We start from the raw sequence: 25022 nt of genomic DNA on the forward strand, positions 1-25022 counted from the left end.
CATGACTGGACCTAGTGGTCAGGGGTCCCTTTACCTTTACCTTGGGCTACAGGGTGGGCCATTTCAAAAGTCTATATAAGGGATTGCACACCATTGTTCAGGGTTCGTCTCCCTCTGCGTTTGGCGAGTGGGGACCCTGTTGCAACAGTTCCTTGAATAAAGATCACGCTTACTAACCGCTTTGCTTCTCAATATACTCTGGTTGGTCTGTTTTCTCCTACCGATAGGAAACCCACTTAAGGACTCTATACAGGCTCCGGAATACCCCATAAGGGAAAGGGAGCAGTTCTTCTTATAACAATACCAATCTTCAGAAAGGGAAAGATCTCACTTGTCATAGTTACCTAGCAAGGGAAAGGTCAAACAGGCCCAAGAACTGTCGGAGTGAAGTCTGATACATGACATTGACCATACTCATCTCGGTTATCAGGAAATAGAGTATGCTGCCTCTTGTTGCAACTGAAGAAAAGAAAAGTTGGATATGATCAAAATACAGGAAGCAAAACAAAAGCTGATGGTCTTCTGATGGACAAATAATAACAAGTTGTTCGTGGTTAACAGAGGGCTCATTTGCACCACATTTTAAAGCTCTGTTGATGAATTTTATTATTATTGTTGTCCCAGCACTTTCCTGAGGAAAAACACATACTTTACTGCTGTTTGCTCCAATTGCCTGGTAAAACATGGGTTTTCCCAGGCAAAGCACTGGGACAAAAAAAAAAAAGAACACTTGGATATGGGTCACAAAAGGAAGTCTGAATGAGACCTGATAGAACATTGTTTTCAACAATAAGCTCCATTGCCTATATACTGCAAATAGAAAAAGTCCAGACCTCTTTCTTTCTGTCTTAATGCTTTGCAGCAAGCCACACATCCACATATTTTAAAACTGCAGTGTGTGCTCCAGAATTCTGCTTTGCTGTTCCATGGGTGAAATTCCACCAACACACCAATTCAGGAAGTTACGGAAAAGCAATGCATCGCAACGATGGCATGAACCCCAGGATTCTGGGAGTTCAGCCAATGGATTTTTGAAGTGTGAACTCCCATATCTATTTTTGATCAGGGCACTATGGGGTTTGGGAACCCGTTTCAGGTTGCAGGACATCTGAAGAGCCCACCCTGGCAGGTTGGAGAAATGGAGAAGGTAGAGGCGGGGCCAGAATCCTTGCAGAAATATCTTAGACTCTGGCAATCAGCAATGAGATTGGCAGCCTGACCCATTCCAGAATCTATTTACAGTTCAGATCATTTTCTGAATCTCCAATGGGCATTCAACAAAATAATCCAGTTTCTATACATTTTCCCCCAATGTGTATTATGCCAGGAGCATCTATCACAGATACAGCTCTCCCCCCAGTGGCTTCTCAACAAAGAGCACGAGAGATGCAACATCAACACAGTAGTAACGCTTTGCTGAATCTCTACTGTTCTGAACAGACTTCCTTGTTGTTTTTATAACTAACTGCTTTTCTTACTTTTATAACTGTATATTATATTATGGCAATCTGCCTGGGACCATATGGTGATGGGTAAGTAAAAAAAATAATCTCATAAATAAAATAAAGTAAAACAACATAAAATAAAATACACCATTGGATAAATCTTATAATGGACTTCATACATAAGACTGTACGTAATATGTAGATGTAACAAAGGCGTAGAACATTTTTGGCCTGGCAGCCAGCCTTGTAAGACATGGACCACTTATAAACACCATCTCCAACTCCTCAAAAGATTTCATCAATGGTGTCTCTGAAAATTTTTACACATCACTTGGGAAGACAGGCGGACCAATGCCAGTGTATTGGAAGAAGCAAAGATCACCAGTGATGAAGCAATGATTCTTCAATATCAACTTCGCTGGACTGGTCGTGTTGTGTGGATGCCAGATTATCGTCTTCCAAAGTAACTATTAAACTTAAACTTAAAAATGGAAAGCATAATGCTGGTGGTCAACAAAAGAGGTGTAAAGACTCTCAAGGCAAATCTAAAAAAAAAAAAAGTAGGATAAACACCGACAATTGGGAAACACTGGCCTGTGAGTGCTCCAGTTGGAGAACAGCCTTTACCAAAGTTGTCATGGGCTTTGAAGATGCTCGAACTCAGGACGAAAGGGAGAAAAGTGTTAAGAGGAAGGCACACTTGGCAAACCCTCACTGTGATCAACTCCCACCTGGAAACCTATGTCTCCACTGTGGAAGGATATGTGAATCCAGAATTAGCCCCCACAGTCACTTCCAGACTCACTGTTAAGAGACAATCTTACTCGGCTACGAGTGATCGCCAAAGAAGAAGAAGATCTCTCTCTACTTCTGCAGACAGGTGGGTGGTGCAGGTGTTTTTGCACAGCACTTTCCAAGTGCCCAACACCAGCTGGTTGACAGGCACTTAGGAACAGCAGCAGAAGGGGCTTTGACAGCCCTATGCCTAGGACTTCAACCCTGCTTTCTTCTGGGATCGGCTGCATGATTGAATTCCATGTGAGGAACTTGGTCATGCAGCTGTTCCATTAAGGATGAACTCCCTGCCCCTTAGCTGATGGGTGTTGACTTCAACCATGCTCCCTGCAGGGTTCAGCTGTGCGACCAAGTTCCGCACAGGGACCTCTGTCATGCAACCGATCCACGGATGTCATCAGGTGTGGGGCAGGTGGGCGTGGTTTGGGGAAACGGCCTTATGGGCCAAACTGGGTCCCATGCCAGGCCACAACTAGCTCACAAGCTGCAGGGTCTGCATCCCTGCAGTAAATACATACAGATAAATTAAAACAAATCGGTTGGAAGTGAAGAGGAGGAAAATGGAAGACACATTTTCAAGTACCCCATGGAATGGTGAAAGTATGTACTGATGAGGATGGAAGGATGCAGCAATGATATGGACTGATCGTATGGGCAAAGTCAAGCGGGACCAGGAAAACATCAATTCCCAAAACTATAGACCTGCCAGACACTATTTTCAAAGACTAACAGATCTCTGTATTAGCTATATAATCTGGTTTTTCCCATGTTTCCTTACTGTCATCTCCCAGCTCCAATCATGATTCTGACCACTGACTTAAGACAGTTGGGTCACCATCACTAGAGGGCATTCCGCTCACCAGGTCTGTATTCCTCTCGGGCTGAATTAATCTGTACTTCAGTCTCTGCAGAAATTTGCAATTTCTGTGTCACCTCCTCTGCCGTCTTCTTTGTGTTGCTAAGTACAATGATGAGGCTCTCATCTTCCACCAGAGAGCCTTGTGTGCTTGTCAGCCGGTACAGCAAGTTATCTTCCAGTTCTTTCATCTTTCTTTTGTTAGCAGTCACATCTTCCATCAGATCCGTTCTCTCTTTCTCCAGCTCCTGTTAAAGTTCACCATGAAGCCACACATCAGCGAAATGCTTTGTCAGAAGCAGGCTCATTAATGTATACAATACACAAAGTCAAAAGTATAGGCAGTGCAGTAATGGGTATAACAGGCAATGTAACTGAGACCCCAAATGTGGCTCTCAATATATGATTTTTGGACTCCACTTCCCATTAGCCCCAGCCAGCCCCAGTGGCAAATGGACATGGGTTATAGGAGCTGTAGTCTATAATAATGTCTAGATGAGCACAGCTTTCCCCTTCCCCTTTCTACAGGGAGACAGGCATGCCTTGATACCTGATTTTTATTTCCACTAGGAACATGCATGAAATCCAGACTCCGAAGAAAACCAGAGTGGTCTGCAGAACTCAACCTTGCAACTCATCCATCAATGTGGCAAAGACCATTTCAAAGCCTCAGACCAAACCAGATCTCACTTCACATAGTGTTTCTGAAACAAAGCCCACTGGAAATTGATGGGTCCAATTTCACTCCCCGAAATGGAGCCACTTGCAAGTGGAACCAGAGAATCCATCCTGAACTCCAGATGGAATTAAATCTCCTGGCATTCCTAGTTCTAGCAGATCTTGAACACTGTGGAATCCATGGCAAACACTTCCCTAGGTAGCCAAACTAGATGGTGTGGCAGCTGTCATGTCACAACACCATGGGAAAAATTCTGGAGTTTTCCCAGCCACACTGCAATGACTGATCTTACAAGCAACCTGTTATGCTACATAATATTTATGCTTGGATAAAACACTACAATAGATCCAACTGTTGCACAGACGGGAATGATTAATTTCCCATTGTTAGTGCCATCAAAAAGTTAATTTGCATCTAATTCAAAAGTGGGCTTCATTCTGCAGGATGTGACTTGACCATAACGAGCTAAAAAATCTTCCTGCATGGAAGACAGACCTATGGCATGTACAATCTGCAGAAACAAAAGGAAATGTAATTGGGGATTGTGAAAGTAATTTATGAGAATTATGAGTTTTCTTTGGACAAGCCGTGATAGGAAATCTGAACATTAAAAATGCAAATACCTTTGAAGCAAAGGATGAAAAGGTAATCCAGAAAGAAATGAGGGAACATTTGCTCATTTCATTTGTTTTAATTAGTTTCCATTTCAAGATGAAAAGGTTGCAGAGGCAAAACGTCTCCAGAATACAAACAGGTGTAATTGCAACATTCTAGCACATGGTCTCATGTCTACAAGGTTTTCTTTTCTTCTTTTTTTCTGGACAACAGCAGTAATTTTTATATACAACATTATACATATATATGGCCATTCTAGTACTATACTCCAAACATCATTGTGCAAGACAATCTCATTTTAATGTAGACATGTTACACGCCACTGCGTAACATAACCTGCTAATCGAGACACTTAAAGAAAGTATTAAAACTGGAAGCACAGATGTAGCCCATTACACAAATTTCCAAAACTGATACGCTTTTCAGCAAAGCCTCAATGAAGTAATTTTTTTATGAGTTGATTGCCACAAGTCAACAACAGTTAAGAGCATTAATGGAGGGCATGGGGAGGTCAATGCATGCTATCTTATGTCACTATGGTTTGTAGGGCAAGCACAATCCATAGTTTTTCAACTCAGGTACAATGGTTGCCTGAACCAGGAAATCACAGAAGAGATTGGAGGGCTCAAACCCAACAGCTAAATCATGGTTTGGCCATTATGTCAGAACCAACAGAGTGTCTGGTACACAGCCAGGAAGAAGAATATTATTTTCCTTGTACATTGTGATACTAAAAAGCTTGTAAAATACCAACAAATTCATCATTACTCCCTGCTTCTTGCGAAACCAGTTCTAGGATGAGGCTACCAATGTCCCACTCTGAAGTTTGTGAAAAAAACTGTGTCCTGTAGTGGTTAAACAGGTTTAGGGATGAAGGACTGGTGTGGCCTTAACCTCTCAAGGTTAATAAAGAAAGATGGATGAGGTTTTGAAATATTATGTGAAAGGGAAATGCTTGTGATGGCCATCCTTCTTCAAACCTTATCATGTGCAATCCCAGGGTCAAGGCAGCCTTTGGGGCAAGGAATGATCACTTGGCTGTAGATAGTATGCTTTGAATATGTCTTACACGCAGAATGTCCCCAATAAAGTCCCACGGCATCTGTTAAATCTCCAAAGCCTGTGGGCACTTTCTGAAGTCCTTTCGCATGCTTTCTTCAACCTCTGAACTTCTTGTATGATGCACAACTTAGCAGAGTAGTGCAGCTTTTCTTAGGCAACGATCGAGACTGCTCAGTCAGGAACAAAGCTGGCGACTGGTTTTGTAGTTTATTATATACGGCAGTAAACTCACAAGCTATATGCAAGTTACTATATACAGACACGAACTTTATCACCCTCCAAGCACTCCAGGTTACTCCTAACTAGCCAAACAATGCCATAGGCCATGATGCCTATATAAGAGACCTCAGCCAATCACCGAGCTGTTACTAGACCCTCTTATCTCCAGGCAAATTTCTCCCGTGCTCTTGTCTCCCTAGCCTGTAGTCAAAACACTAATTGCTCACTTGCCAAGCTGCACGTAGACTATGAACCCCAAGAGCATCATCAGTTAAAGAACCTCAGGTTGGAGGGATGGGGAAAGGGCCCTGAAGTCCCACCTGTCGGTCAAAATGGGCAATGGGCATGACTCATGCAGATTCATACGTCCATATTCAATGTAAAAAAGTTTTTAAATATATATATATATATATATAACACAGAAATAGTAGGTGGGAAAGCGGAGGAGATGTATGAGAAAGAAAGCGCTGCTGAACTGTGTTGATTCTGCTTCAAGTATCTCACTTATTTTACTGGAGTGTTGTTTTGTCTGGTCCCCATTGCATCTCAGGAAGCTGTGAAGCTCATCATTCCAATGTTAGAAAACAGGAAAAAAATCACCACGGTAAACGGCAACAAAACTCTGTACAAATGATAGTTCCAGAATTGTCAGAGATTCTTTCTCACTTACCTGTTTTTCTGTTAGAATGACTCTCCCTAGAAGCTGGTCTTCTAGACCCTTCATGGTGACAGTAAAATCGATAATGGAGGTACGAGCACTAATCTCGGGGGTATATGCTGGATTCGGGAGCTTGGTGGTAATATAAAGTCTGAAGCCATTCATTACATCCATTTCTTTATCCCCAACTTTTACCTAATTAACAAAAGCGATGATGGGAGTAGAAGAGAATTAGAAGCCCCGAAAAGCTTTACTGTACTCTTTCAAGCATCGGCTTGTTATTTCGGGTACAACACCTAGCTTCAGTTATTGTTTTACTTTAGTAAAGCAACACTTGGTATTTCAGACAGTTGCCATGTAAGCAATTACACCTTTGTTAATGCAGCAGACAGTAAGTTTCAAGAACATTTTTACTTCCCTCACCTTGTATGTAGAGCCTGTTTTGATGAAGTTTCTTTCCAGTACATTGTCCAAAGCTGGATCCAGTTCTTCGCCAACATCTTCAATTAACAATGGCCTTCCAAGAGACAGGCTATCCTCCAAGTGGTTTCTAAAATACTTGTGATTTAGAGAGGTGATCTGAAAAGAGAATCATTCTGATCATCTATTAAGCTGCTTGTTCACCAGGGGGGAAACCAACTCTCTCCTCTGTCCTATGCTCCCCTTGACTGTGTGAGCTATTTTTTGGTGCTGAGTGGGATCATGCATGGTGGTCTGAAGAAGGGAGCCAATGTCACCCCAAGCCCAGTTCAAAGTGTTGGTGCTGTCCTTCAAAGCCCTAAACAGCTTCAGACCCATACACCTGAAGGAGCATCTCCACCACCGTCATTCAGCCCAGACACTGAGGTCCAGCTCCGAGGGCCTTCTGGCGGTTCCCTCACTTTGAGAAGTGAGGTTACAAGGAACCAGGCAGAGGGCCTCCTCAGTAGTCACATCCTCCCTGTGGAATGCCCTCCCATCAGATGTCAAGGAGACAAGTAACTATACAACCTTTGGAAGACAGCTGAAGACAGGGAAGTTTTTAATGTTTGATATTATGTTTTTGTATATGCTGGAAGCCACCCAGAGTGCCTGGGGCAACCCAGTCAGATAGCAGTGGTGTACAGGTCAATAGTCCGTGAAACGACCAGGAGCTCTATACGAACGCCACAGTCTTTTATCCCAATACTGATTATTTACAAAATGCACCCAAATTCATTTTTAGTACCCATACATTCTTTATTAAAATGTTATTTTGGAATATGTGATGTATGCTACGGGTCACATTTTCATCGCTGCTGACTAAAATGCCTTTACAAATGAGCAGGAATATAAGCAAAATGGAATCTAGTTTACCTGAAGTTCATTCCTGGTTTCCTTGTTTTTAATCCAGATCTTGCCTTGAGTCTGTGGGTCAATCAGCAAAGGATAACGAGCTGCTTTTGTGACTATGATGCCGTTTTGTATAGACAGGTCGTCATTTGGCAACCCTTGAAGGTTCCATTCGCTGACCGTGGGGGCATCTATCAACATCTCTGTGAGATTCAGATTGTTTCCAAATGGGATTTTCCTGGTTTTCATTTCTTTTTGCCAACCGGTTAACAACAGATTTCGGAACTCTTGGTTAAAAGGACCGGAATAGGACAGAAAGGCCGTGGCAAGCAGCACATCCCCTAAATTAATACACACAGAGAGAGATCACATTTGATAAATGCTGAAGGAGCAATATCAAAGCGCTGTTGAGCAAATTGCATGCGCTGGCAGTGAATACAAACACAAATATCTCTAAGAAGCGAGAAGCAAAAAAACTAAGATTTAATGGGCCTCTCTCACTCAATTTATGTGAATATCTGATCACTGTTCATGCAGAACAGAAAGCACATAAGAGGCATTTGTAATGAGAATAAGCATTATGGCCAGTACAGATGTTAGATTCTCATTGCAAACATGCTCTCAGAATACAGAAACAAGAGCAGCTTTAAGCCTAATGTGTTAGAATGTTGGATCCAGAATTTTCATGAGCGGAAAAAAGACGGGAGCTAGTTTTTGCAGACCCCCTGGAAAGCTGTTCTGAAAGGTTGAAGGACCCTCTGAAATATGAGTGTGGGAGGTTGGTGTGTGTGTGTGTGTGGCAGTCTCTCAAATTTGCACTTTCTGAAGCAACAGAAGAACTGAAATACAGGCATCTTTCAAAATTCACACATATCTGAATTTTGCAATGCAATTTCCCAGCCAAACAATGGTGACAAAAATACATATGAAGGGGGAAAGTGTGTATAAAAATTAAATACATAGGTGAAAATAACATATAAAAATGCATTATATTAGGAAAATCTGCTTGCAAAAATCACAGAATCATTGTAGAGTTGGAAAGAATCTAAGGGTCATCTAGTCCAATCCCCTGCATGACAGATGGTCATCCAGCCTCTACTTAAAAACCTTCAAGGAAGTAGAGTCCAGTACAGTAGTACCTTGGGTTATATATGCTTCAGGTTACATACGCTTCAGGTTACAGACTCTGCTAACCCAGAAATAGTACTTCGGGTTAAGAACTTTGCTTCAGGATGAGAACTTTGCTTCAGGATGAGAACAGAAATCGTGCTCTGGTGGCACGGCAGCAGCAGGAGGCCCCATTAGCTAAAGTGGTGCTTCAGGTTAAGAACAGTTTCAGGTTAAGAACAGACCTCTGGAACAAATTAAGTACTTAACCCGAGGTACGACTATAATGGGAACATTCATCCAAACAAGCCACAAAATTGTGCTTATTAGGAGAAATTCACACCAAAATGCTGATGAATTTTCACGAGCCCTCCCCTCCCCCAGCAAATTGCTGCGAAATTCTGAAGAACTGAATTTAATATTTGGAAGAACTGAATTTAATATTGGAAAAGTGAGAAATGAAGAACCAAAATTGGCAGGTCTTTCCATCCCTAACTGACGCCTATTGGAGTGGGTCAACACTGATGAACTGTTGCTCTCCCATCACTGCCAGTCACAGCTTATCCAAAAGAAGTATGCCTTCAAAAATTAAAATAAAACAGTGCATTCAGAAGACTGGCTGCATTAGCCTGTTTGTTGTTTGTATTACTGAGTCCTGTGACACTTAAGAGGGCTACGAAATGTATTGTGATATGATCTTTCATACGCTCAAGCAAACTTAAACATAAGTTGGATAAAGGCAGCTTTAGGCTACCAGAGCTCTCGTCTATTCAAGGTTATCACAAAGCTCTCAATTGCTTTTAACCAAGGCATTGAAAATGTCCCCAGCTAGACAATAACACAAGTTCCTGCAGTCTGCAGCTGATGAAACATAGCCATTGCGACTGACAATTTTACACAGGGTTGAAATGGCAGTGCATTCACCACATGTGGTGGACGTGCAAGATGACAAAAGCATTCTGGGAAATGATTTATAATGAGTTGGGTTGGGGGGAATGTTTAAAACTACTTTTGTCCAAAAACCAGAAGCCCGTTTTTATTAGGAATTCTAGGTCCAGAAATACCAAAGGAGGAAAAGAGACTGTTTATGTACTCTGCGACTGTTGCGCGGATGCTCCTTGCCCAAAGATGGAAGAAAGATAAAGTACCTACAAGAGAAGATTGGCTGCTAAAGATAATGGACTACGCCGAAATGGCAAAAAGGGCTGGGAAGATCAAAGATCAAGAAGAGAACAAATTTAACAAAGAATGGGGAAAATTTGTAAGTTGCTTCAAAGAACACTGTAAACAATTAAAAACATTGGCAGGATCCTTAAAAAAACACTTGCAATGCAGCTAGAATTATGGTGAGAATTAAGTATTAAGGAAATTTGGAGAACGTTATAAGATGCAGTTGGAAAAGAATAACAATGGAAGCCATGGAATGGTGGAGGGAAGCCCGGGGATTCAGAGAATCCTATGTGTCTATCTATTGTGGGACGCAGGTGGCATTGTGGGTTAAACCACGGGGGGGGGGGGCAAGACTTTCATTCTTCTTTTTTTACATCCAGCGATCAAAAGGGATCCCACGATCGACCACGATCAACTGCCAGCATCCAGGGTCATCTACCTGTCGATCGCGGTCGACCGGTTGGACATCCCTGGTGTATATGATTATGATTTATTTGTGATGATATTTGTTAAAGGCAAAAATATTTTAAAACCAGAGAAAAGAAATGTCACTGCATTTGCCTTACCCACAAGCCTCTTCGTTTGCGCAGCAAATTCTTTACTTTGATCAGTCCATCTCTCCTTCTCTCCGGCTAGCCCGCTAATAAGACTAGAGGCCGTCTGCATTTTGTGCCTGCAGCGTTCTGCGTCCTCAAGCAACGTCTGCCCAAAGCAAATACATTAGCATACCTAAGTAGAGGAAACAGCTTGACCCAAATGCCATCTGCAATAGTTTTATGGCGCATGGTGTTTTGTAGATGATGCACTTCCCACTGATATAAGCAGCCTATAGTTCGCACCTATTTATACATTACATTTACATATCACCTTGATCTTCCATGGATCTCAAGGTGGGTGTAATGGTTCTAGGGGTTGCTCGTGCGTAAACTGGCTGGGTTGCCTGAGTGAACCCTTTCTGTCCGGACAGCCACTCACCCGTGGCTGTCTCAGTCGCTGGCAGACTCCGTCAGTGGGCATTTCTTGAACTTCTTCCAGCAAAGAAGCTCTTTGATGCCTAGTCTCCGCCTACTCTCCCTGCGCGGAAGCCTTCTGCGCAGGGAGGGTGTGGGCAGCGGAGGACCCTTACTCTCCCCGCTGGTCTCCGGTGAGGAGACATGGAGCCACCTTGCCAATTCCCCCATCTGCCCCCCTTCTTCACTGGTGCTACGCTGATTTCCTTCCCCAGAAGATGGGCTGCTTCTCTCCCTCCCGGGATGCTCTCTGGAATCCCTCTGGAGCCCTCCCTCTCCCTCTGGCTCCGATGGCAGTTCCCTGACAGTGGGGTACAGGGTTTTCCTCCTCCCCATGAAGTACTTCACCCTGTGAAGTAGGTTAGGCTAAGAGATGGTGACTGGCCCAGCGAGCTTCACAGTTGAGTGGGGATTTGAACCCTGCTCTCCCCAGGTCATAGTCCAACACTCTAACCATTACACCACACTGGCTCTCTCTGCATCGGGATTTACTTCCTGCAGATACTTGGGATGCAGAATTTCATTGCCATTGGAATTCTAGCAAAAGAACAGAGATTCTAGCCACAGTACTTTGAATCTGGACTGCACACAAGGATGGGCACTTGCCTGGGTGCCCAGATTATTTATTTATTTATTTATTTATTTAAAGCATTTTTATTGCACTCTTCAGTCAAATATGCTCTCAGGAGTGCCTTATAGATTTTATAAAATCTATAAAAACAAGATGGTATGCCTGGAACCACAGAAAGAGGGGTAAGGAAGTCAAGTTCTGAAATGTCAAAATGATTGTAAAATTAGTGAAATGTATAAAATTAGTGAAATGTATAAACTTGAAATATATAATAAAAATAAATGCTTGTCTCTGTGAAACGCCTCCCGGGCAGAGTGACATACCTGTTTCTCTCTCATCGCCTTCTCATACTCAGCCTGCACAATATCTAGCTCAGTTTGTTTGGCGTCCAACTCGGCTTGAGCTTTTTGGAGATCCAACATGGCGGTGGCCAGACGGTTCTCTTGTACTGCCAGGTTAGCCTAGAATACACCCGTCCACAGAGAACAACTGTCATAAATTGCTAAGCAGGATTGAATCCCTTACCAAAAAGATAGATATAGATATAGATGATATAGATATAGATATAGATATAGATATAATATAGATATAGATATAGATATATAGATACAGATATAGATATGAAAAAAGGCAAAGCTCTTTTTTAAAAAAGCATAAAACTGACTGTGTGTGGTAAGTGTAGCCATTGACAAATGAATGTTTAATGGAGTGGTAATAAATTTGATGCAGTATTACAGTATTAATGATCCTGAAAGGCCACAATGTTTTGAAAAGAGACTGTAAGCACACCTACACATATAACGGACTGCAGGTGACAGATTTTTCATTCTTCCCTGTGGAATAAGTGCAACAAGCAACTCCTTACGGATCGAAATGCAGCACATCAGGAAGGCTCCATCCAAACCAGGCTTCCTCAAACTCGGCCCTCCAGCTGTTTTGGGACTACAACTCCCATCATCCCTAGCTAACAGTACCAGTGGTCAGGGATGATGGGAACTGTAGTCCCAAAACAGCTGGAGGGCTGAGTTTGGGGATGCCTGATCCGAACATTCTCTCTGCTGTGCTAGTTTCTAGTTTTTGCAAAGAGGGTTTGCTTTAAAAAATATGTGTGTAGTGGAACATTTAAAAATTTGCAATCCTTCCCAAAGTCTAAGAATACCCTTGAGCCTCATCCAGAGGCTCCAATTGGTAGAAAATGCTTTGGCTAGGCTGTTGAGAGAAATAGACCCTCACCAGCACACAACTCTGGTGCTCAGAAACTTCCATTACCAGCCCATGTTCAGCGTAGCATTAGTAATTTGTAGCAGCATAATAATTTGGTCCTGGATACGTCAGGAACTGCCCAATCCTTTATATCTCTAATCAATCACTGAGGTCCTGAGGAGAGTCACTGTTTGGTGGTCCCATGGCGCAGATGCACAGCTCATATCCACAAGGAGCTGTGTGTGCTCATTACTGTGGCCCAATTCTGCTGAACTCCCTTCCAGTTGAGGTCAGACAGCCCCTCCTCGCCCCCCGCCCCTTGAACGTCCGGTGCTTACTGATGACTTTTTATTATTCCAGCAGGCGTCTTAAGTGAATTCTGATTTTATGCTTTAAACTTGCTTTTAACCTCCTTGGATCAGTTCTCCTGTACCCCATTTAGAGACGACCGTGATTAAGAGGTGTACAAATTGGGGGGCAGGGAGTGGCACAGTTCTTTCTGCAACCCTAGGACTCATGTAAGTAAAGGTAAAGGGACCCCTGACCATTAGGTCCAGTCGTGGCCGATTCTGGGGTTGCGGCGCTCATCTCGCTTTATTGGCCGAGGGAGCCGGCGTACAGCTTCCGGGTCATGTGGCCAGCATGACTAAGCCGCTTCTGGCGAAGCAGAGCAGTGCACGGAAACGCCATTTACCTTCCTGCCGGAGCAGTACCTATTTATCTACTTGTACTTTGACGTGCTTTTGAACTGCTAGGTTGGCAGGAGCTGGGACAGAGCAACAGGAGCTCACCCCGTCAGGACTCATGTACATCTAGCCTAAAAGGAAGGAAGGAAGGAAGGGAGGGAGGGAGGGAGGGAGGGAGGGAGGGAGGGAAAGAAAGAAAGAAAGAAAGAAAGAAAGAAAGAAAGAAAGAAAGAAAGAAAGAAAGAAAGGACTCTCAGAAGATCAAGACAAATAATCAGCTTCTTGCACTGCATGTCCCTAGACTATATGCATCAGGTGATTTGGTTTCACTCCAGTTTCAGCTTTGTCTTATTAATTTGCGCTTACCTTTAAAGGCAGAACTTCCTTGTTGATCGCAAAGAAAGCAGCCATCGCTTTGGTCCACGAGCAAATGCCAGCCACGTTTCCACAAACCCGCCTAGCTGTCTCAATATTGTAGTCTGACATTTCAAAGTAAGGGCTCAAGAGCTCCACTACTTCTTCGTTTATTGTATCTTTTGGAAATTGCTAGAGATATCACGGAAAAGATAGTTTAGCTCCACTGACTCGCCCAAAATGAAACGTACTTTCACCATCCTAAATTAATCTCTATGCGCGCTCACACTAAGAAAGGCAAATGTTACTATTTTGCTTAATGTATGTAGGGTTTGGTGTCAGTGTTGCTTGTGCAGGTTCTCTGATGTTCACTTGTGTTCCTTTGGTGGTGAGAGAGGTTGGGGTTGGCCTAGGGTGTGGTTGCTTGTTTGTGATTGGCTGTGGTGATCTTTGTTTTCGTGTGTGAGTGGGGTGGGTGGGTGTTTTGGATCAGGTTAGCCATATTGATTTGTATGCTGTTAGTGGATTCTTTTCATTGTCTTGTTGGGCTGTGTATGTGATAAAGAGGAACCATACCAGGGTAAAGGCGTCTTCTTCTGTTTGTCCCCGTGTCAATTTCAGTTTATTGGTTAATTTTTCTAGCAGGGCTGTTTCCCATACTATTTGGCACCATTGGTCCATGCTTACTCCTGACAGGTCTCTCCAGTGATATCACCATCTTGTGAAACTGTTTTGCTAAATAGGCCCTCCCTCTGTGTACTTTATTTAGATCTTACGTTCTGTCAATAACATATCCTCCTTAAGGTCATGCTTTTGTAATTGCTGGGAGGAGAAATCCTGATTTAGCAATCACTAAGTTCATCACTTCTTTTAGTGTGATGTAGATGGTGATTTGAATAATCCTATAAATACCTACACACAAGAGTGTTGCTACTTCTAAATCAGTCCTAGGTCCTGCTTTTCTTCTGCCAAACCTCCATTGAATTACCCTTGGTGATGCCTTCGTATCTCCTTCCTTCCCTAGCAAGTCCATGCTGTTCTTGTAAACACAGTTTTCCATTTCGGCCAAGTGTCTAATTGGCCTCCTGAATCATCCTAAGGCTGTTTCCTTTTATTGCACTTGCAATACAATCACTCCTGTTCTGCATTGCATCTTATGTTCTTGAATTTTACACCTTTGTAATCTGAATTTTACACCTTGTTTTATGTCAACGCAAGCTACTATTTCGGTAACATTGCTGTCTGCGTTAGTAAAACCTGGGCTATTTAATTTTCCACATATACGGTCTTCAGGGGAATTCCAATTTAATAAACCGTGGCCAGTCCTGGAACTGGGGATTGTTTGTTTTCATGAATCTTAATCAGGCCCCTAGTTTTTAACAGTACTTCTGGAGGAATTAATTGGGGGCAAAATCCTCCGCATGTTTACTGGGAATGCAACAGTCCTTTCACATGAGATAGTGGCATACTAAAGTGGGCACATGTATGCATCGAATTCCACATCACTAACACACATACACCTCAGTGCTGAGGGATCTCTATGGTTGGAATCAATCAAGAGCTGAAAGTGTGCTTCTGATAGTTCCTTGGCAAGCAGAGCTAGCTGACAGCACAAATCAGCTGATTGGCGGTGACAGTGAGCCCCTTTGAAATTGTCCATTTGTAGGTGCTCATTTGTCGGTTCAGTTTGTTTTCGAACAGCATCTACCAATGGACATAGCCAGGCTCAATGTAAGCACCAATCAGCTGACCGCATGCTCCTTTGAAGTTGTTACCCAACATCAGGTGATTTACAGATGTGTGGCTCTTTTTTAGTCCTGAGAAGCAGGTAAAAATGCTTTAAATAGGTTTGGGAGAAGGTATTCTGCTGAGGGACAGATGGGAAATTCTTTGGGAGGCTAGATTTGTCTTCCAGTTGTCTCAAGGCAAATCAAATGTAGTATAAACACTGACAACTGGGAAACACTGGCCTGTGAGCGCTCCAATTGGAGAACAGCCTTTACCAAAGGTGTCATGGGCTTTGAAGACACTCAAACTCAGGACGCAAGGGAGAAACGTGCTAAGAGGTAGGCACGCTTGGCAAACCCTCACCGTGATCAACTCCCACCCGGAAACCAATGTCCCCACTGTGGAAGGACGTGTGGATCCAGAATTGGCCTCCACAGTCACTTACGGACTCATTGTTAAAACTGTGTTTATGGAAGACAATCTTATTCGGCTACGAGTGATCACCAAAGAAGAAAAAGAAGATATACAGTGTTTGGGCTTCAAAAATTCGCTGAATATATTTTGTTCCGATTCATCAGGCCCACACGCACTGTCTCGGGTTCTGATCGCATCAAGGCTTTTGACACACCTGCAGGTTCTGTAAGAAGTTCCCTGCTGTCATCAGCTTCAAGGACTCCTGCCAGGAGGGAAAGGTGCAGTTTTTCTCCTGGTCAATTTTGACAGTGTTTACCCTCCTCTGGAACAGCAGCAACACACAATCCATGATGCGCATGATAAGATGAGGTGGTCGACCCAAAGTGCGGACAGTGGCAATGTCTGCAGGCTTGATAGTCTGGGGTATTGAAAACAGCACAGAATTAGGAGGTGCAGTTTGACATCTGAACCATCTATCATTGAATCCTCACCGACAGATCTTCTCCTGACAAGTGAAGATTTATCTTCAAGCCTTGTGTAAGGCGTCCATTTTATCACAAATAGCTAACACTTTCCACTTGTTCTGCACAAACCTGCAAAGCAGCCTCAGCCTCTTCTAAGGCAGGCTTGGCGGCCTCTAGTTTTTCCTCAGCGATACCCTTGTCTGCCGAAATGTGGTCAACAATAACCTGGGCTTTGTCTTTCACTTTCTGTACTTCCGCCTTCACCTTTTCAGCAGCCTGCGCTTTTACAGTGACTTCTTTTAACACCTATTGAGGAAACCAAACGCCAACAGAAAGAAAGCAAATGTAAGAGATCTTTGCTATTACAATAGAAATATTTCCTGGGCAACAAAATCCCCATGACTCCTCTTCATAGGGGCCTTTCTTTCCGCTAAAGCATGAAAATCAAAGCTGGCCTTACCATATCGGCTTTTTCATTGGCAACCTGCAGCTCTTTCTCTTTGGCTTCCAGCTCTTTGCTCAGAGCAGCTACCGATTCAGAGGCCTCTTTCAGCTTCTCCAGTCCAGTATTCATCCTGTATTTTAACGTACATCAAATAAAAACAAACACAAAAATTCCAGCAGGATCAAAGTCCCCAAAAGGCGCAAGTATCTTTCAAACCTGGCTTAGGTGAACTGATCAGAAGTCAAATTTCACAGTTTTGATCCTGAAAACAAAGTATTTATGATATATATTTTTTCAACTAATGCATCTGTTAGCAGCTCACCAGGGGGTGGCGGGCCAGAGGCACAAACCACCTTTCTTTGACAATGTACAGCATCAGTCACCAGTTCACCACCATCACCGCTAACACACATTAACACTGCAACATATAGCAACTGTGGCCGAACGTAACTATTATTGACATTTACAATATTTCATCTAGAAGGCACCCAGGGTGATGCACAGTCAGTCAAACCATGTACACTCTTAGGTACATTTCACCTGACTCTCTGGTTTGGCCCGGAATGTGAGAATTCAGAGTAGTCCAACGAGAAGTCATACTGAGAATACTGGCTAACGTGTAAAAATATTTAGAGAAGAGTAAATGAAGGGGGAAATATTGAAGCAAACTCTTCACCTGTTGGCCAACGTTTGCACTTCAGCATGTTTCTCCTTGTATATCGCTTTATACCCCTGAATAAAGGACAGATAAGATTTGGGGGTCACGTGTGTAGACCGACGGTATCTCTGAAAGTAGTCAACACACTTCTCGGCAACTCCATCCTGGAAGGAGCCCATGCACTGCACCATCTCACTTTTGATCTCGTCGGTGCAGTCAACTTCGTAGGAGGACAAGAAATGTTCAGACACTGGAAGGGGAAAGGAAAAGAGTTTCCTTCGTTTATGTACAGAAGAAACCTCAGAGATGTGGAACGTTTTTGAGCCACATTCACTTCTGGGCAGACATTTAGGGTCAGATGCTCGCAAGGGGCGGGACCAAAGGCAAAAGTGGGTGGAGCAACAAAGGTTAACGTTACCTTTGGACCACAGGCCAGCTTGTAAAGGCACTCTCATTCCCCTGTGAATCCCACATCTTGATAAGCAAGAAGCAATATCGGAGTTCAAGAAAACATTCCAGGCACCCAAAAAACACTCAGAGTGAGGAAACAGTGGGGAGTGGCTTGGAGAAAGTTCAAAGGGCCAAGTGTAGATGATGATGAAGAAGAAGAAGAAGAGGAGGAGGAGAAGGAGGAGGAGTTTGGATTTGATATCATGCTTTATCACTACCCTAAGGAGTCTCAAAGCAGCTAACAATCTCCTTTCCCTTCCTTCCCCACAACAAACACTCTGTGAGGTGAGTGGGGCTGAGAGACTTCAGAGAAGTGTGACTGGCCCAAGGTCACCCAGCAGCTGCATGTGGAGGAGCGGGGAAGCGAACCCGGTTCACCAGATTATGAGTCCACTGCTCTTAACCACTACACTCTCTTACCCCTGATTTATAGGTTTAATGCTACAGAGAAATTGCCTCAGGGGCTTCCCCCTTAATTTCACTTCAGCCACCATTGAGCTCACTCCAGAAATGAACTGTGAAGAAAACATGGATAACCAAGCCAACTCCTCTTCTTCCTCCAACCTGGACAATCCTGAAAGTTATCCTAGATTGATCCCATACATTCCCTACTCTCTTGGATCTCTCCTCTCCTTCCTTGTCAACTTCATTCCTGGCCTCATGAGAGCTGGGCCCAACATGCAAGCCTCTGTTTCCTCACAAGGCCTACTTTTGCTCAGGCACTACAATGCATTTCTAATTTCCCACCAGCAGTAATTCACGGATACGATATACGTGCAATTTTGCAACATCAATAATTTTAACCCAATGACAACCATGCCACTCCAAATAATTGAACAGTGTGCCCATAGAAATCACAATTTTTAATTGCTGCACTTGTTTGGGCAATGCTTGCTTGTTACTGATTTTCAATTTTATAAGTTCTTTTTCTGGCTTTTTAAAATTTGCATGTCACAGGACTCTCTGGTTATCCTCCCAGAAGTGAAATCATCTTAGCGCTTATCTCTTTTCACTGCTGGGTAATCCTCTTTTTGTAATTATTGGGTAGTTATGCTGGTATTCTTGTCTTGATGGGATTAGGAATCCCTGTGCTGAGAGAACAGGTAAGTGGGCTTCATTATTTCTGGCATTTGCATTTCTCACATCAAGGCACTTGTTTTAAGAAAGAAACTAAAATGTGCAATAGGTTTTATAGATGCTCTCTCATTCACTAACATGCAGACTGCCCTCTCACATTTTAATAAATAATATTATTTATTTATTTATTTATTTGTTTATACATACATACATACATACATACCCTGCCCATCTGGCTGGGTTTCCCCAGCCACTCTGGGCAGCTTCCAGCAAAATATTAAAATACAATAATTCATCAAATATTAAAAGCTTCCCTAAACAGGGCTGCCTTCAGATGTCTTCTAAAAGTCAGATAGTTGTTTATTTCCTTGACATGGGAGGGTGCTCCATAGGGCAGGCGCCACTACTGAGAAGGCCCTCTGCCTGGTTCCCTGTAACCTTGCTTCTCACAGTGAGGGAACCGCCAGAAGGCCCTCGGAGCTGGACCTCAGTGTCCGAGCTGAACGATGGGGGTGGAGATGCTCCTTCAGGTATACTGGGCTGAGGCCATTTAGGGCAGGGGTCAGCAACTGTTTTACACCGTGGGCTGGTCCACCGTTCACCAGACCATGTGGTGGGCTGGACTATATTTTGAAGAAAAAATTGAACAAATTCCTATGCCCCACAAATAACCCATTTTAAATAAAAGGACACATTCTAATGTAAAAACACACTGATTCCCGGACCATCTGCGGGCTGGATTCAGAAGGCGATTGGGCCGCATCCGGCCCACGGGCCTTAGGTTGCCTACCCCTGATTTAGGGCTTTAAAGGTCAGCACCAACACTTTGAATTGTGCCCGGAAACCTACTGGGATACGTAAAGAAAATATTAAAGGCAGGAGTTTATGCAGGATTGTTTAGAGGATTCTTAGAAAAGGTGTTTTAAGGACACATTGAATCATCCCAAACATTTCCAGAACCTAGTGAGCTATGTAAAAATATCAACTTTTAAATATATTGTTCAGATGGATTTGAGGACAAATGCTGACATAATCAACTTTTTATATGCAATGAGAGAAGTTCCTTGGTACCCTATCAAATTCTGGCACGATTTTTCAAAAATTATGCCACCAAGGAGGTTCCAACCTCATTTCCAGGAGGAAAACCAGATCCAAAGTGAGTTCAATTTGCTACAGGCACAATCCTTCTACTGCTGAAGCCATTATCTATCATCTATTGCAGAGATGGGACGCGGGTGGTGCTGTGGGTTAAACCACAAAGCCTAGGACTTGCCAATCAGAAGGTCGGCAGTTCGAATCCCTGCAACGGGGTGAGCTCCCATTGTTTGGTCCCTGCTCCTGCCAACCTAGCAGTTCGAAAGCACGTCAAAGTGCAAGTAGATAAAGAGGAAGCGCTCCGGCGGGAAGGTAAACAGCGTTTCCGTGCGCTGCTCTGGTTTGCCAGAAGCGGCTTAGTCATGCTGGCCACATGACTCGGAAGCTGTATGTCGGCTCCCTCGGCCAATAAAGCGAGATGAGCGCCGCAACCCCAGAATCAGTCACGACAGGACCTAATGGTCAGGAGTCCCTTTACCTATTGCAGAGATGGCGAACCTGCAGCCCTCTGGACATTTTGGACTATAGCTCCCATCATCCCTGACCATTAGCCATGCTTTCTGGGGCTTACGGGAGTTGGACTCCAACATTGGGAGTTTGCTCATCCTCTGATCCATTGCATCTGATCTACAGCAAATCGGCTACAACATAGATCATTAAGACTCACCTGCAACCAGAGCATCTTTCGGCCAGCGGCTGAACCAATCTATAGTGCAACCAGAAATCAGCGCAGGGAACTTCAGAGCTCGGTTCCGGAATTTTTCACCCACTGGTGAAAAGCAAAGAACTATGTGCAGGTTCTGACGCACGCGAGTCATGAAATAATCATACAAGTTCTCATTGGTCGGAGGCCGGCGTGGGTGCTCCTTCTTCATAACAGGTATGAGATCACCAGTGATTTCATCTATTTCATCACGGGCAAACAAGTTGGAAACCTTAGGGTGAAAATATATTTTTTTTAATACTGATGTATTTCAATTACAGCCAACTACTAGAAAATTGTGGAACTTTCAGTTGATTATGCATCTGATTTTTAACCGATCAGTAATTAATTCATATATTGCCCAAAAAAAATCAACAGAGGTGTCATTTTGAGATACTGGAGACAGAGTACTAATAGCTGGAACACCACCTTTAATTTTATTTTTCACTTGCTCTTATTTCAACACACTAACAGCTCACGACCACCACATATGATAAAAGGTACCTTCTTTTTCTTTACTTTCCAGCAGATATTTGTACTTGTTTTATACATTTTTGCTAACTCACTAGGAGTCAAATACCACTGGTACATCATTTTCCTATAGTTTTCATTCAGCGTCCAACATGCCAAAAATTTCAAGTCTGTTTTCCATAACCTTTCCCAATCTGAAAGCTGAATATTATGCCCCAAATCCCTTGCCTAGTGTATCATTACAGATTTAACCTGTTCATCTTTTGTATACCAGATTAATCATCTGATTTTTCGACTGATCAGTAATTAATTCATATATTGCCCAAAGAAAATCAACAGAGGTGTCTTTTTTGAGATACTGGAGACAGAGTACTAATGGTTAGAATGCCACCTTTAATTTTATTTTCCACTTGCTGTTATTTCGACACACTAACAGATCAGCTGGTGAGATCATGGTGCTGATAATGTCAAGGTTGCAGGTCCCTATGCGTGACAGCTGCACATTCCTGCATTTCATAGGCTTGGACTAGATGATTCTCAGAGTCCATTTCCAACTCTACAGTTCTAGGATTCTAGGAACCAAAATATCATCAACAAACAAATGTGTGTGTCTCTAATAAGAATTCCCACCAGTTAGGATTTGCTCCCACTGATTAAAACTGCATCCCCCTAATTAACTGCCTAAAGCTTTACAGCTTTGCACTTTTACTCAGAAGTAGGTTCCATTGTGCTCAGCAGAGATGATTTCCTCGTATGCGTACTTACGAATGCTTCTTAATGGGTAAATCTGCCATCAAAGCATCTTCCCCTAACTTTAAGCAAAGCATCTAATCCCACTATCATTCGGAAGCATTCCCTCTGCAAGTCCCTCTCTTGGCTGTTTGGTCACCAAGGGCAGAAGGAAGGAGCAACGAACGAAAAAGGAGCAGGGGTGTGTGGTGTTGGGGAAGAATATTGTACTCCCTAGCTGGAATTAAGATTGCCGGAAGAAATATCAACAATCTCAGATATGCAGATGACACAACATTGATGGCAGAAAGTGAGGAGGAATTAAATAAACTTTTAATGAGGATGAAAGAGGAGAGCGCAAAATATGGTCTTTTACATAGTAAAACATTAACATTTGCTTACATAGTGAGGAGGAATTAAAGAACCTTTTAATGAGGGTGAAAGAGGAGAGTGCAAAATATGGTCTGAAGCTCAACATCAAAAAAACGAAGATCATGGCCACTGGTCCCATCACCTCCTGGCAAATAGAAGGGGAAGAAATGGAGGCAGTGAGAGATTTTACTTTCTTGGGCTCCATGATCACTGCAGATGGTGACAGCAGTCACGAAAGAAGCCTGCTTCTTGGGAGGAAAGCAATGACAAACCTAGACAGCATCTTAAAAAGCAGAGACATCACCTTGCCAACAAAGGTCCGTATAGTTAAAGCCATGGTTTTCCCAGTAGTGATGTATGGAAGTGAGAGCTGGACCATAAAGAAGGCTGATCGCCGAAGAATTGATGCTTTTGAATTATGGTGCTGGAGGAGACTCTTGAGAGTCCCATGGACTGCAAGAAGATCAAACCTCTCCATTCTGAAGGAAATCAGCCCTGAGTGCTCACTAGAAGGACAGATCCTGAAGCTGAGACTCCAGTACTTTGGCCACCTTATGAGAAGAGAAGACTCCCTGGAAAAGACCCTGATGTTGGGAAAGATGGAGGGCACAAGGAGAAGGGGATGACAGAGGATGAGATGGTTGGATAGTGTTCTCAAAGCTACCAGAATGAGTTTGAGTAAACTGCAGAGGCAGTGGAAGACAGGAGTGCCTGGCATGCTCCGGTCCGTGGGGCCACGAAGAGTCGGACACGACTAAACGACTAAACAACAACAACATCGTACCTCTCCAGAAGACAGGACATTGTTCATGTACTCCAAGAAAGCCTCATCTTTTATCTCATTATCTGTAAAGATGAAGCTGATGCCTTTTCCTTGCTGTCCAGCAGTCCTATACAGATGCTTCAAATCTTCCATTAGGTTGGATGTGTTATAAGACCTTTGAAAAGAGAAAAAACAAGGGCATTGGTAAGCGAAGCTTCCTGGCCCCACCAATGGAAAAATCCATGCAAGGAAAGGCGCCTCCCAGCAAACATGGCTTTTTTTGCCAAGACCTTTTCCTTCAGATTATTCTTCTTTTATTGGCTGTTGTTTTTTGAGCTACCCAATAAAATCCTATGCCTCTTCACTTAGAAGTAAGTGCCATTCAGCACATGAGCCCAGTACGTTTCCGAGCACAATTCAAAGTGTTGGTGCTGACCTTTAAAGCCCTAAATGGCCTCGGTCCAGTATACCTGAAGGAGCGTCTCAACCCCCATCGTTCTGCCTGGACACTGAGGTCCAGCTCCGAGGGCCTTCTGGCGGTTCCCATGCTGCGAGAAGCCAAGTTACAGGGAACCAGGCAGAGGGCCTTCTCGGTAGTGGCACCCGCCCTGTGGAATGCCCTCCCACCAGATGTCGAAGAGAAAAATAACTACCAAACTTTTAGAAGACATCTGAAGGCAGCCCTGTTTAGGGAAGCTTTTAATGTTTAATAGGTTATTGTATTTTAGTGTTTTGTTGGAAGCCGCCCAGAGTGGCTGGGAAAACCCAGCCAGATGGGTGGGGTATAAATAAATTATTATTATTATTATTATTATTATTATTATTATTATTATTATTATTTTCTTCTCAGAGTTCTTGTTCTTCCAGAAAGATGTTTTAGACATGAGAACCAGCACACAAAATGTTTTCTTCCCTAATAGTAATTTGTTGTGTATCTTTGTTTTGATTTTTACAAGTTAAAACCTTAGTTGATATCCTGAACAGGCATGGCATCTTTCTTTCCATCAAACTTTTTTTCTTTCTTTTTTTAAAAAAGGAAGATCTGATCAAGACCTATGCCAGGGAGAACAAGTTCCGTATGAGCCAAATGCATGTTCTTTCATTCTAAATGATGCTCAAACCACGATTTTGTTCGACAGCCTACCTTGTTAATGTGATCTGGAACATATCGTAGCCAGCTATGAATGATGCCAGCTTAGTCAAACTCTGCTTTCCAGACCCGCCAACTCCGACAAGCAGAGCATTTCCACGAGGAGTGCGAATGACTCGAGAGATCTGCAATACACCACAACATTGATGGTGAGGTACATAGTTCTAACCACGAGATACTAATCAGGCTCCTGTGATGGTTTTAGAAGACATCTGAAGGTGGCCCTGTTTAGGGAAGCGTTTAATGTTTAATAGATTATTGTATTTTAATATTCTGTTGGAAGCCGCCCAGAGTGGCTGGGGAAACCCAGCCAGATGGGCGGGATATAAATAATAAATTATTATTATTATTATTATTATTATTATTATTATTATTATTTTCCTGCAATTGCAGATCCCAGAGGCCTTGCCTTGACCCTTAAACCTAATCTCCAGAGCTGTCCAAGACATTTTGCTGCCCGAGGCAAAGGACAAGACGGCTCCCCTTCCATTTCATGAATGGACTGGCAGCTGAATTTCAAATTAACACTGGCAATGGGACAGTGTCTTCCATACCTAAGGGCCGCAGACTAGCTTAGATATCATGCAGCTCTGCCTCCAATAAGTTTCTACCACCCACCCTCTCACTGCTGGCTCTTCAGACTCCCCCCAAGCTGGTGTCCTCCAGATATTTTGGGCTGCAACTTCCATCAACCTTGACCGCTGGCCACACTGGCTAGGGGGAATGGGACCTGTAGTAAAAAAGTCAAAAAAATCTGGAAGC

General features: G+C 43.2%; 1 protein-coding gene and 1 long non-coding RNA gene across 2 annotated transcripts in view; one reads left to right on the forward strand and one right to left on the reverse strand.

Moving 5' to 3' along the window:
* The window catches only part of DNAH5 (dynein axonemal heavy chain 5), a 185075-nt gene that overhangs the window by 28418 nt on the left and 131635 nt on the right, over positions 1 to 25022 (reverse strand). The window contains exons 53-67 of the mRNA XM_079985129.1: positions 24255 to 24385; positions 23132 to 23285; positions 20740 to 21007; positions 17469 to 17700; positions 16808 to 16922; positions 16477 to 16653; positions 16098 to 16301; positions 13754 to 13933; positions 11822 to 11959; positions 10484 to 10619; positions 7665 to 7981; positions 6753 to 6908; positions 6342 to 6524; positions 3101 to 3344; positions 345 to 459 (exon numbers count right to left, since the gene is read on the reverse strand). Coding sequence (XP_079841255.1) covers positions 345 to 459; positions 3101 to 3344; positions 6342 to 6524; positions 6753 to 6908; positions 7665 to 7981; positions 10484 to 10619; positions 11822 to 11959; positions 13754 to 13933; positions 16098 to 16301; positions 16477 to 16653; positions 16808 to 16922; positions 17469 to 17700; positions 20740 to 21007; positions 23132 to 23285; positions 24255 to 24385 — 2750 coding nt within the window. The remainder of the gene's footprint in view (positions 1 to 344; positions 460 to 3100; positions 3345 to 6341; positions 6525 to 6752; positions 6909 to 7664; positions 7982 to 10483; positions 10620 to 11821; positions 11960 to 13753; positions 13934 to 16097; positions 16302 to 16476; positions 16654 to 16807; positions 16923 to 17468; positions 17701 to 20739; positions 21008 to 23131; positions 23286 to 24254; positions 24386 to 25022) is intronic.
* Positions 7764 to 24300, forward strand: LOC307220987. The gene is made up of 3 exons (XR_013841253.1): positions 7764 to 7845; positions 9791 to 10008; positions 24250 to 24300. It is a non-coding gene; the product is annotated as an uncharacterized lncRNA (long non-coding RNA).

The sequence above is a fragment of the Podarcis cretensis genome, assembly GCF_951804945.1.
Source record: "Podarcis cretensis genome assembly, chromosome: 7".
In the NCBI taxonomy this organism is placed as follows: domain Eukaryota; kingdom Metazoa; phylum Chordata; class Lepidosauria; order Squamata; family Lacertidae; genus Podarcis; species Podarcis cretensis.